Genomic DNA, 12686 nt, shown 5'->3' with positions numbered 1-12686 from the left:
TTTCATGAAAAATAAATCATCATCCAATTAGGATACTGATATTGATCTCCTGCAAATGTACATGCCTTTAAACATGTTTTCCAAAATTACTAACAACTTCATTAAGTGTAGTTCCGGACACTGATCTCTAAAACTTTAAACATAAACATAATCTGTTGTTGCAGCATCAACACACAAATATCGGTTGATACACAGAGTGTGAATTATACAATATATACCCCACATTTATTATCATTTCTGCATAGGGTCTTTGCAATTGATTGACAGATAAACTGCACGCTCCCGCTATTTCAGTGTTGTTGTTAATTGTGTGGCTATTTAAGAAAATAGTTTACTGCTTATATTCAGTTTAACATCATTAAAGAAGGCAAATATCATTCAACTGAACTGTGCACGCACTTACATTATCTTTTTTTTCTGTCCATGCAATAAATGCAGGTCACTGAATGAGCGTATTTAATTAAACTGCTGGGTAAAATTAACAATAGGGCCCATTTCAGATGTGGCCATTGGCCAATATTACGATCTGCAAGTACAGTTTATTAAAGATGTATTTAGCACACTTTTTTTTCACAAGGAAACTCTCAACAATCACCATCACTTATGTTTGCTACAGTTACTTATCTAATAAAACATTTTTTGCTCTCAGAATAATGGCAAAACCTCTCTTACATTGGCATACATGAAAAACGCCCTAATCCTAGAGGCTCCCCCTAGAGGAGAAACTTTGACGCAACCTCCCGGGCCACCGTATTGTAGCAAGCGATGGAAGCGACAGCCAATAGGAATCGACTTCACTCGGAAAAGGCGGGGCTTTTGTACTCAACGTTCTCAACACGCTGTGAAAGTATTTGTTTTTGTCAAGAATAACACTGAGTTATTAACAATATTACACGGATTTTCTCTGGCAAAGGAAAATGCCAACGCTTAGCGGGAAGTCAGACGTTTTATTCGTATGTATTTGTGTTTTTAAAGTCGGGTTTGTGACCTTTAATAGAGTCTGTTCTCAGCTAGCTGTGATTAGCTTGCTAACTTAACAGTATGAGATACCAATATACAAAAAAAGTGTTTTAAGATTGTATTTACTAACTTCTGTTATTTATTACCTGTCAAACACGAACTGTGTTGTTGTGTCGTTTTCATTGAAAACATATTTAATAATAGACTGAATGGGTAACAGTAGTTAGCTTAACCGTTGTTAGTAGCGTATATGTTACAATGTATTTGAAATTAAATAACAATTTTAAGCGAGCAAATGTGATTCTGCTCGATATATTTCTAGTTCCCTAACATGACTTCATCTTTTTGAGCTTGCATTCATCGTTGTACAAATAATTGAGTTATTCGTATATTGCAGGAAGATGATGATTTGCCTTATGAAGAAGAAATCATCAGGAATCCGTATTCAGTCAAATGCTGGATACGTTACATTGAGCACAAGCAAAATGCTCAGAAATCAGTGCTCAATATGATCTATGAAAGAGCATTAAAAGAGCTGCCTGGCAGGTATGTGCATGTCATCTTGTTTTCTCTTATAATGAAAGCCCTGTGCTTAAAACCTAAAATAGAGTTGCTTCTTTTTTTTAAATGTGTTTCTCAGTTACAAGTTGTGGTACAACTACCTGAGAGAGCGGAGGAAACAGGTGAAAGGCAAGTGTGTCACAGATCTAGCATACGAGGAGGTGAACAACTGTCATGAGAGAGCACTTGTGTTTATGCATAAGGTAAAGTTAAAGTTTCATATAGTTTTTTATGTTTATATAGCAGCAGTACTGTGTGACTTGACGGTTGCACATATATAGCAGTGTGAATGTTTACTTTTTTTCCACCGGCTCCTCAGATGCCGAGGCTATGGATCGACTACTGTCAGTTCATGGTGTCTCAATGCAAAATTACTCGGAGCAGACGGACGTTCGATAGGGCGTTAAGAGCGCTACCCATTACCCAGCATCCTCGCATCTGGCCCCTGTATCTTCGCTTTGCCCATAACTTGCCTCTCCCAGAAACAGCTATTCGTGTTTACCGCCGGTACTTAAAGGTGAGGGTTGGAAGATAACCAAATACACACTTGATTGTCTATAGTTGACATTTCAAGCTTTGTGATTCAATGTGTAAATTAATAAAGCTATCTATACACTTGCTTTTCCTCTGTCCTGCTTGTAGTTGTCTCCTGAGAATGCAGAGGAATACATTGATTACCTGCGTTCAGTTGGACGTCTGGATGAAGCTGCGATCCGGCTGGCAGCTGTGGTCAATGATGAAAACTTTGTTTCTAAAGAGGGAAAGTCCAATTATCAGGTTAGCAAATTACAGGTTTAACTTTTTTTTTTTTTATGAGTTTGTCCACCTGTACATCTGGTGTGTAAATACACTATTGTTCACAATTTTGGGTTGATTAAATTTTTTTTATACATATATAGCTGCGATCCGGCTGGCAGCTGTGGTCAATGATGAAAACTTTGTTTCTAAAGAGGGAAAGTCCAATTATCAGGTTAGCAAATTACAGGTTTAACTTTTTTATTTTTTTATGAGTTTGTCCACCTGTACATCTGGTGTGTAAATACACTATTGTTCACAATTTTGGGTTGATTAAATTTTTTTTATACATATATTTTTTTTTGAAAGTAGTCTCCTATGCTCACCATGGCTGCAGTTATTTTATCAACAATAAAGTAAAAACATAAATATTTTGAAACCGCTTTCTATATAAATATATTTTAAAATGTAATTTATTCCTGTGATGGTAAAGCAGTCATTACTCCAGTCTTCAGTGTCACATAATCCTTCAGAAATCATTCTAATATACTGATTTTGGGCTCAAGAAACATTTCTGTTATTATCAACGTTGAACACAGTTCTGCTTAATATTTTTGTGGAAACTGTGATACATTTTTTCAGGATTCTTTGGTGAACAAAGTTCAAAAGAACAGCATTTGTATGAAATAAAAATCCTTTGTAACTTTGTCTTCTGTCAATTTTTATGAGTTTAATGCATCTTTGCTAAATATAAGTATTGATTTCTAAAAAAAAAAGACCCCTCACCCCTAAAACTGAAATCTTACTTACCCCAAACCTTTGAACAGTAGTGTATTTGAACAGTAGTAGATTTATCTTGACTATGGTTCTTTACTAAATGATGAGTAACGAAAATTATGCAGTCTGAAATTGGTCATCATTTTATTGGGTTATCATGCTGAAGACAAAAATGTAGGTTGCAGATCTGGATTTGGTGGCTTAAAATAGGTCAATAATTGTATTTTGGATTAGAAAAAATTAGTATCTAATACACTAGTCATTATTATAGGAATTATAATTGCTAAAGTTCCTAATCAATTCAATGATTTGTAATTTTAAGACCTTGAAAGTGGCTTTATGCCTCTAATGTTCATCTCAGCCTGTATCTCCATATAAGCATTAATTTAGTATTGTGAATTATATACATACCATGTAAAATGTACATATTTTTTCTTGTAAAATTCAATTACAGCTCTGGCACGAGCTCTGTGACCTCATTTCACAAAACCCGGACAAGGTGACCTCACTGAAAGTGGGAGCGATTATCCGAGGAGGACTCACTCGCTTTACTGACCAGCTTGGCAAACTCTGGTGTTCTCTGGCTGATTACTACATCCGCAGTGGACACTTTGAGAAGGTGAAACTGCAAGTATACAAAATCTAAGACTGCTCTGGATAAACTAACCCCGCTCATGCATAAATTGACACTATTACCATTATCCTGCTTTTTCAAGGCTCGAGATGTATACGAGGAAGCTATCCTAACCGTAGTCACTGTGCGAGACTTCACCCAGGTTTTTGACAGTTATGCGCAGTTTGAGGAGAGCATGATCGCTGCCAAGATGGAGACCACATCTGAACTGGGACAAGATGAAGATGGTGAGAGATTTTTCCTTGGAAGACCTTGTAGCAAATAATCCTTGATGTTGGTCTTACAGAAATCCTGATTTCCCCACTCTAGGTGACATTGACTTGGAGTTGCGATTGGCCCGTTTTGAGTTGCTGATAACTCGACGGCCACTTTTACTGAACAGTGTGCTGCTGCGTCAGAACCCTCACAACGTTCACGAGTGGCACAAGAGAGTCAAACTCTATGAGGGCCAACCTCGACAGGTTGGAAACATAATTTACATCTTTAAATCTGTTGATATTTGTCTCAACATAACTGCTGTGTGTGATTTACACATCTTATTCTGCTTTTTCCTGTAGATTATCAACACATACACAGAAGCTGTGCAAACGATAGATCCTTTGAAAGCCACAGGAAAACCTCACTCTCTCTGGGTGTCCTTCGCCAGATTCTATGAGGATAATGAACAGCTGGATGATGTACGCCACTTCCTGTATACTTGCAACTTTGTAGATAATTTGTTGGTACATTATTGTAAACTGATGGTTAACTATTTCGCTTGAACTTCAAGGCTCGGACTATCTTTGAGAAGGCCACAAAGGTGAACTACAAACAGGTGGATGATCTTGCTGCAGTGTGGTGTGAATATGGAGAGATGGAGCTGAGACATGAGAATTATGACCAAGCTTTGCGTATACTAAGGGTAAGAGACAGGAAACTACTATACATTACCACTAGTGCTTTAGTGAAGCGCAGTGTAATTTAGTTAATATTATAGTTTTTATTAATATATTTATATTCTACTTATTTAATGTTTATATAGCTTTGGTAATTTTTTTTTGTTTTTGTCATTTTCATTTTTTAAATGTCTATACAGTTTTTATTTTTGGTAATATCTTAAGGCCAGTTTCAAAGTTTGCTTGGCGTCCTAGTTCACTGCATTTCATGCCAAAGGGATATAAATTGGAGATCATGACATCAAACTTTTTCCAGCTGTTGACAGTCTTTTTCTTCACAGAAAGCAACAGCAATTCCAGCAAGAAAAGCAGAGTATTTTGATTCATCAGAACCAGTGCAGAATCGAGTTTACAAGTCTCTGAAAGTGTGGTCCATGCTTGCAGACTTGGAAGAGAGTCTTGGCACATTCCAGGTATGTTGCTTTATCGTTTCCTTTTCTCTGAGCGAATGCATGTATGTTCTTGCTGTTTTGTGTGTTAATATAACTGTTGCTTTTGTCAGTCCACAAAGGCAGTGTATGATCGCATCATTGATCTCCGGATTGCCACTCCTCAGATCATCATTAATTATGCCATGTTTCTTGAAGAACACAACTACTTTGAGGATAGTTTCAAGGTGAGGGAATTTAACATAACCTTCTGTTATTCATTATTGTTTTGTTTTTTTGTCTGAATTTACTTCTTTTCGCTTTAAAGTGGTCCTATTATGCTTTTTCACTTTTTATGATTTTTCCATTAGAATATCATTAAAATAATTCCCGCCTACAGAAATTCGAATGGTGGGGGGTGGGAGGGGTGAGGTCGTGGTTAGAACGCTTGGTTGAGTGCATCAGACAAGACGACGATGAAGAAGTGCTGCTGCATAGTTGGTGCATCAGAGAAAACTAAGAAGAAGAGCTGCTGTAGCTTCAAGTTTTCGGCATTTCTAAAGGCAGTCGCAGAGAAGCGCAGCGCCGTGTCTAGAACAATTCTTACAAGTACAACATGACGTAGCTGGTCGCCGCGGACAGACGCCGAACGCTGCTGCCGGTGTGCGTACACTCGTAGAAAATAATGTGTTCGAATTTTAAAGAAGTGGCGCGGCGCTGCACTTCTCGTCCGGTGTGCGACCGCCTGAAACGCTGTTTTTTTTTTCACCTCCGTGCCCAAACGTCTTTGTTTGGACTTCCGAAAGTGGATGATGTCAGGAAACAGTGGTTGCAATTTATTTTTAACTCTGTTCCTGAGCATTATAACCCCAATTTGCAATTGTGTGCTGCGCATTTTACTGAGGACAGCTTCTACATAATGAGGGAGTACAGTACCGGTTTCACCAAAAAGTTTTTGTTGAAAGACGGAGCAAGGGGCGGGGCAGTACTGAAACACTGTCTAAGCTGTTCACCAATCACAATGCACTGTGACAGCTAACCAATCACAACACATTTCATTTTTTCGGAGGCGGGTCTTCATCAAACCCGGAACTAATCGAGCCGTTTGTGCCAGGCTGGGGAGAAAGGTACTTTAATAATGTAAATTATGGGGAAAATAATGCATTTTTCGAACCACCAAGCATGAGAGAATGTTCTAGTACACCCCCAAACCAAAATCAAGACTTTGTAAAAGAGCATAATAGGACCCCTTTAACAAATCCATCTATTTATAAATAAATCTGGATTTAATTTTGATTGAAGGCATACGAGCGTGGCATTGCCCTCTTTAGGTGGCCTAATGTCCATGACATCTGGAACACGTACCTCACCAAGTTCATTGACCGTTATGGAGGCAAGAAGCTGGAGAGAGCGCGCGATCTGTTTGAGCAAGCGCTGGATAAGTGTCCTGCTAAATATGCCAAAAGTAATAATGCTGAAAACACAAAATGACATGATTAACTGCATTCACTTAAAACCAGGTCCTGATTTAATTTGTGTTGTTTAACAGCAATCTACTTGCTGTATGCTAAGCTGGAAGAGGAGTACGGTCTGGCACGACATGCCATGGCTGTGTATGAGAGAGCCACTGCAGCTGTAGAACCAGAGGAACAACATCAGATGTTCAACATCTACATCAAACGGGCAGCAGAGATTTATGGAGTCACTCACACAAGAGCCATCTATCAGAAAGCCATTGAGGTAAACCACTCAGCTGTCACTCATTTAAAAATATATCAGGCAGTATAAAATGTTATATGCTATAATGAGTTCATTTGGTTTGGTGCAGGTCCTGCCAGATGAGCATGCCAGAGACATGTGCCTGCGCTTTGCGGACATGGAGAGCAAACTTGGGGAGATTGACAGAGCGAGAGCCATCTATTCCTACTGCTCACAGATCTGTGATCCAAGGGTAAATCTTACAGTACCGCTCCATATTACTTTGCTCATATTGTGTGTGATCCTGTATTTTGACTGACTTAACATCTCTGGATCAGGTGACCGCTCATTTCTGGCAAACATGGAAGGAGTTTGAGGTACGCCATGGTAATGAGGACACCATCCGCGAGATGCTGCGGATTAAACGCAGTGTGCAGGCCACATACAACACACAAGTCAACTTCATGTCCTCTCAGATGCTCAAGGCTACTGGAACAGGTAAGCACAAAATTACTAAAACGTACAAAAATTACAAATGACAATATAAATATTAAAGCTAAATAAAAATAATATAATGGTATATAAATGATACTAAAACTGGACTGGAGAATGGTGTAGAATCTAGACTGACAATCTCTATTTGCATGTGAAATTTATTCTTAGCACAGGTGAGAATGGTAAGCAAATAGGCGTTGGATTAATCCACCAATTGAGGTTGTATAACAGCATATAAATTCTTCATTGTATGGTTAAACTCTTTTTAATTGCTTGTGTGTTTTAGTGTCAGATCTTGCTCCTGGGCAGAGCGGAGTGGATGACATGAAGCTGCTGGAGCAGAAGGCTCAACAGCTCGCTGCAGAGGCTGAGCAGGACAAACCCAAACCTAAAGACAAGATCCTCTTCGTCAGGTATGTGCTGCGCCCTAGTCTGAGGCAGGCCACACAGATCAATCCGAGCATGCAGGTGGTGTGGCACCGGCTCAGAGACTTATTTAAAGGTTCTGCCCTTTTTGAAAATTAAGTTTCGATTGTACCATTTACATCACTTGACTTTTGTTTGGTTTGTACAGGAGTGACACCTCTCGCAGTGAACTTGCCGAACTGGCCAAACAAGCTAATCCAGATGAGATTGACATTGATGATGAAGATGAGGATGCAGAGGATGGGGAACCAGATGGTTAGTTCAGATGGGACATAATTGGTTTTTTTCTTCATCAGCATTGATGATTTTCAATGGTGTGTCATTGAACAGTTGCTTAACTTTGGCAGTCTGATCATTTGCATTGTGTCATTGCAGAGGTGCAGTTGGAGCAGAAGTCTGTCCCTACTGCTGTCTTCGGAGGACTAAAGGATGACTGAATTCTCTGCAGTTTTACAGATGATCACAAAACACCCAGATTCAATAACCAGGAAACTGCTAAATGAATTACAACATGCTGATGTGAATTATTGTAAATGGCTTACTACATTTTAGCAGTACCAATTCAGAACACATGGTGTCACTCTTTACAACATTTACATGCTTTCAATTTGTTCATCATGACATTGGGTAGATAAAATGTTGAAGCGCTTGAACTATTGTTTACCCCTCTCTACTGTATATTAAAAGAACAATCAACATGCCTGACATCTGCAGATAATTTATTATCTGATTGCAATATTGTAAACTCCCTGAAGGCCCTGCCCATAATTGCATGGACACATGGGTGGAGCTTTTCAGATGTTTGTTTGTGCAAACATCTGAATGCTGTGGTTTGTGGAATATACCAGTTAAAAAAAACTGCACATTTGGTCAGTGTTGTCACTCTGTCACTTTAAACTTTCATTGTACATGTTACTTCAACTGAAAGTTTATTCTGTCTGTAATGGGATGTGGAGTTATTTTTGCAGTTTTCGAGTCGGTGTTTATATAAAGCATATTTTGATTATTTTATTTGCAGTACATTTTGAGTGCTGGTCTGCTGGAATACCAAAGAATGAAGAAAAACAAATGCCCTGTTCCTCCCTAATTAGATTAAAATAGTTCTGCGAGTTAATCGTCTTACAAAGTTACAGCAGTGGTCTCTTTACCATCATGTGACCTGCACCTTCAGTCAATTCTGTCCTCTGTTAGGTTTGTCCACAGCTGAGCTGTGCTTCTGAATCATTTTCAGTGAAGAGTCCACTTAAAGCGATAGTTCGCCCAAAAATGAAAATTCTGTCATCATTTACTCACCCTCAAGTAGTTCCAAACCCGTATACATTTCTTTGTTCTGCCGAACAGAAAGGGAGATATTTTGAAGAAAGTTTGTAACCAGGCTGTTTTGGGGCACCATTGACTTCCATAGTAGGAGAAAAAAATACTATGGAAGTCAATGGTGCCCCAGAACTGCTCTGTTTCCCACATTCTTCAGAATATCTTCCTTTGTGTTCTGCAGAACAAAGACATTCATACAGGTTTGAAACTACTTGAGGGTGAGTAAATGATGACAGAATTTTCATTTTTGGGTGAACTATCGCTTTAAGTGCTTGATGTTTTGGTGATTAACAGGGTTTGATGGTCACTAGTTTATGACATGCTGTGGCCTAAATACTTGTGTTATTTTATAAAATATCCACAACATCATGCTGAGCAGTGTGTGAGGCTAAATAATAGGCTAATAACTTTGAAACTAAATATACCTTTTTTTCTAAAACGCGTAGGACTATAAAAAGTCTTATCAAAAACATAAGAGAACTGGTGCGGTTGACACTATACTCCGTTAAGCATTGTAATGCCCTGATGATTATATGTATTACAACGCTGTTCATAATGACTAATATTTCCCTTTCGCACCCTTCTGGGCAAGTTCTACCTGTCCTGCACCTGTTTCCTTGAGTTAAAGCGCCTTCCTACCTGCTGCCTCAGTTCGCATTCTTTGCCCCGCCTCCTCAACCTTGTGTCCTAAATTCTGAAACCTGATTGGATGCCCGGCGGGATGATTGATAGGAGTATGGAGTACCTGGAAATCGGTCGTTTACGGAGCAGAGTATCAGCCAGAGCGATGTGGACTCTGAAGCGGGGTCGAAAACAGTGGATCATCCCCGAGAATATCGTTGAATTTGTCGCTCCGATAGACTGAAACATACCTATACGGCCGCCAGCTCTACTGTACGCACGAAGAGAAGATCTAGAGAGGAATAAATAGTAAATTTATATTATTTTTCGCCGGAACGCTAACGTTACCCGAAACCTCGGCCTTTCGCGGTCCCAATGCTGTGGTTGCGTGAAAGAAAAGGATGACTGTTTAATTTTGTTTCATTTTTCACCGCATCACCTTCCTCTCTTTTTCCCGGCCCGTCTGTTTTGGACTTGCTATGGTGGACTCGAATGCAATGAGGAGGACTTTTGTGGTCCCGGACATAAAGCCATTGGATCAGTATGACTTGACCAGAGCCAGAATCTGCGCCAGTGTCGGGTGGCTGCTGGCGAAATCTTACGGCAATGCAGGTATGCAGTGGCCGTGTATCAAACTCTAGTGAGCTGCCTAGTTACCTAGATTGCATTTTTGTTCAGCTTAACATGTGTGGGCATCTTCAGAACCTCAAACTGCGCAAAACACCGTCTAGCTATAGGCAGCTCGCTAGGTCTCAGTCTAATACATTGTTTCCTTCTCGAATCATGTGCTGTTCCCTCTCTCACCTGTCTGTTCTGAGGCCAGCATTAGCTCATTGTTCAGCGACTGCGGAGGAAAGCATGTGTGAAGGTGAACAGCGTGTAAACTCAGCGTTTTTCACAACACAAAGACCACATGTGAGGCGGAAAGCTGCTGGTTGTGATCCAGCTGTGTCTTGCTGCGATGTGCATTCAGTCTGGCGCTCTTGAATCGTTTCTTAATAAATTAATAGTCTGATGCCAGGTCTAAAAGTGTGCTTTCCACCCATTGGGCACTGATAACACATGCATAATATGATCAAATGTTTGCATACTGTAACAGTCTCATAAGGACAAATCGGTCAGATTCGTATGATTACCTACAGATGCAAATAGATAAAGTGCAATAAAATAAACACTTAAATGTGTATTTTGGATGTCTTCTTTCCACTAGTCAGGAAGAAGACATGTTATAGAAGCAAAATAGACCAAAATCTCAAAATTGACCAGTGCATGAAAAACAAAAACTAAAAAAAACATTAGTTTTGCCTGTAGTGTCTTGCCATTAAAATAAATGACCTGTCCCAGTGTCTAAAATATGCATTATTCATTTTAAACATTCAAAAAATGTCTGTCATTTGTCAACTCGATTTATTTCCCACTGTGACCATGCAGCCTTACATACTCTGTTGCCCTTTTTCTCTTTTGCACTTGTAGTTAACATCAATATTGGTTATCGGGTTTTAAAACCAGCATGAGAATATTTTTTCATTAGGTCTAGCTGATGCATTTGCACAGTGTATAACCTCAGTGTTCCCCTCACAGTCAGATGAGAAAGATCTCCGTGTATGGTGAGGTGCTCTGTGCTCAACGGCAGCTCACTGGCCTGCGAATTGAAACTCACAAGTAAAAGATTTGTTGTTCTTTTTGGGCGCAGCAGACAGGGTTTTTTTAAAAAGCCCCATTGTGTTCACCTAGTGAGCCACTGTTAATTCAGATCGTAAGTCTGCATTCCTGTATTTGCTTTATTCCTTGAGCCCGTTTAGAGTCGTTGTGAGCAAGTGCACAAACTGCAGTCCTAGATTTAACGGTTCTCCTTACTCATAATGTTTAACTCCGAAACGGGTGGAGATTTAGAAGATAATTAAATATGTTTTGTGTTTGCATGAGTAATGTAATCTAGAATGTCGATAATGCAATGGCGTGACCTCTATGATTTATTAATGTTCTTCTGGAACATGAAGGTTATGGCATTAAGGGAAGTCACAAATAACAGTGTATCATAACAGAATGTAAGCTATATTTGTGTTTGATATTTCTGTCATAGAATGCATTGCTTAGTGCAAAAATGTCTGATGAGGCAAGAGTAAATAAACTTGTTTTAATATTGAAAAGTATTGCTAAAAGAGTTCAGTGTAATTAAAAATGTATTTTTATTTCTAATATTTGTGTGAAGTGTATGGTTGCAAAGGGGTGGAAAATTTCCGGAAACTTCCGAAAAAATCCCTGGAGTATTCTAAGTTTCCAAAATTTCTGGAATGTTTCCTAAATTTATTTAACTTGTGAGATTTCATGATGGTCATGATGCTGTAACCCACGTTTTTAAGGCATGCTGTGCTGCTAATTGCTACCTGTGTTATCAGTAATGTTTTTTTTTCCCCGAGTGGGTTTTTGGCTTTACTCTGGATGAACTCGGCTCAATAAAGAGCTATCCTTAGAGCACTGTCCTACATGCAGGAGCTTTGAGTTCAATTACAGCCTGAATGCAAAGGATGAGATTCAGCCGAGGCATGTTTGACTATTGTAGCTTTTACTTTGGGGTTGAGAATTTTTCAAAACCCCTAACATAGTAAGCTTTGATGCAAGTATTTGTGCTGTGAATGTGAAGGATAAAATAGCCAGAAACTCACCTTGCCTTGAAAAAATAAAATAAAATCCAAATAGACAAAAATTAAAAATAGAAAAAAAACAACATACGCTCTAATAATGAAAAAGAAACACTGAATGCAAGATAAAAAAACACTACTTTAAAGGGGTCATATGATGCGATTTAAATTTTTCCTTTCTCTTTGGAGTGTTACAAGCTCTTGGTGCATAAAGAAGATCTGTAAAGTTGCAAAGACTAAAGTCTCAAATCCAAAGAGATATTTTTTATAAAAGTTCAGAGTCAGCCACACCTACCTAAAACGGCTCGTTCTAACACGCCCCCACATATCTACCTCACTATGTGGGAAGATTTGCATAACGCCGCCCAAATGTTCACGCAAAGAAAGAAGGCGTAACTTTTATTCTCACTGTAGTTTTGACGCCGCCGCCATGTCGTGAAGACACTGTGTGCTTCGTTGTGAAAGCGAAACTACTTTGTTTGGTCTTCCAAAAGAGGACGATATCCGCTTCATCATGCCT

General features: G+C 39.1%; 2 protein-coding genes across 3 annotated transcripts in view; both read left to right on the top strand.

Annotated features, from left to right (window-relative positions):
• Positions 1-791: 791 nt before the first annotated feature.
• On the top strand, positions 792-8852 carry xab2 (XPA binding protein 2). 2 transcript variants are annotated; one of them, XM_016248174.1, is made up of 20 exons: positions 792-953; positions 1358-1506; positions 1601-1724; positions 1841-2038; positions 2164-2250; positions 2444-2491; positions 3488-3652; positions 3750-3894; positions 3977-4128; positions 4225-4344; positions 4437-4568; positions 4884-5015; positions 5105-5218; positions 6273-6435; positions 6520-6710; positions 6799-6921; positions 7007-7166; positions 7450-7576; positions 7738-7844; positions 7965-8852. In XM_016248174.1, exons 1-20 carry the CDS (start codon positions 918-920, stop codon positions 8024-8026), a joined length of 2535 nt encoding a protein of 844 aa, XP_016103660.1. In that variant the 5' UTR covers positions 792-917; the 3' UTR covers positions 8027-8852. The 2 variants fall into 2 exon arrangements, with proteins under 2 accessions (XP_016103660.1, XP_016103661.1); XM_016248175.1 differs by lacking the exon at positions 2444-2491 and having other exon boundaries at positions 2164-2298.
• Positions 8853-9590: 738 nt separating this feature from the next.
• LOC107563314 (calmodulin-regulated spectrin-associated protein 3-like) overlaps positions 9591-12686 on the top strand; it is a 38568-nt gene continuing 35472 nt past the window's right edge. The window contains exon 1 of the mRNA XM_016248159.1: positions 9591-10136. Within this exon, the coding sequence (XP_016103645.1) occupies positions 10004-10136 (133 nt within the window). The 5' untranslated portion in view covers positions 9591-10003. The remainder of the gene's footprint in view (positions 10137-12686) is intronic.

This window comes from Sinocyclocheilus grahami, unplaced genomic scaffold (assembly GCF_001515645.1).
Source record: "Sinocyclocheilus grahami isolate Dianchi unplaced genomic scaffold, SAMN03320097.WGS_v1.1 scaffold868.1, whole genome shotgun sequence".
NCBI lineage: Eukaryota > Metazoa > Chordata > Actinopteri > Cypriniformes > Cyprinidae > Sinocyclocheilus > Sinocyclocheilus grahami.
Note: the sequence above shows the minus strand (reverse complement) of the source record. Positions and strands in the feature narration are given on the sequence as shown.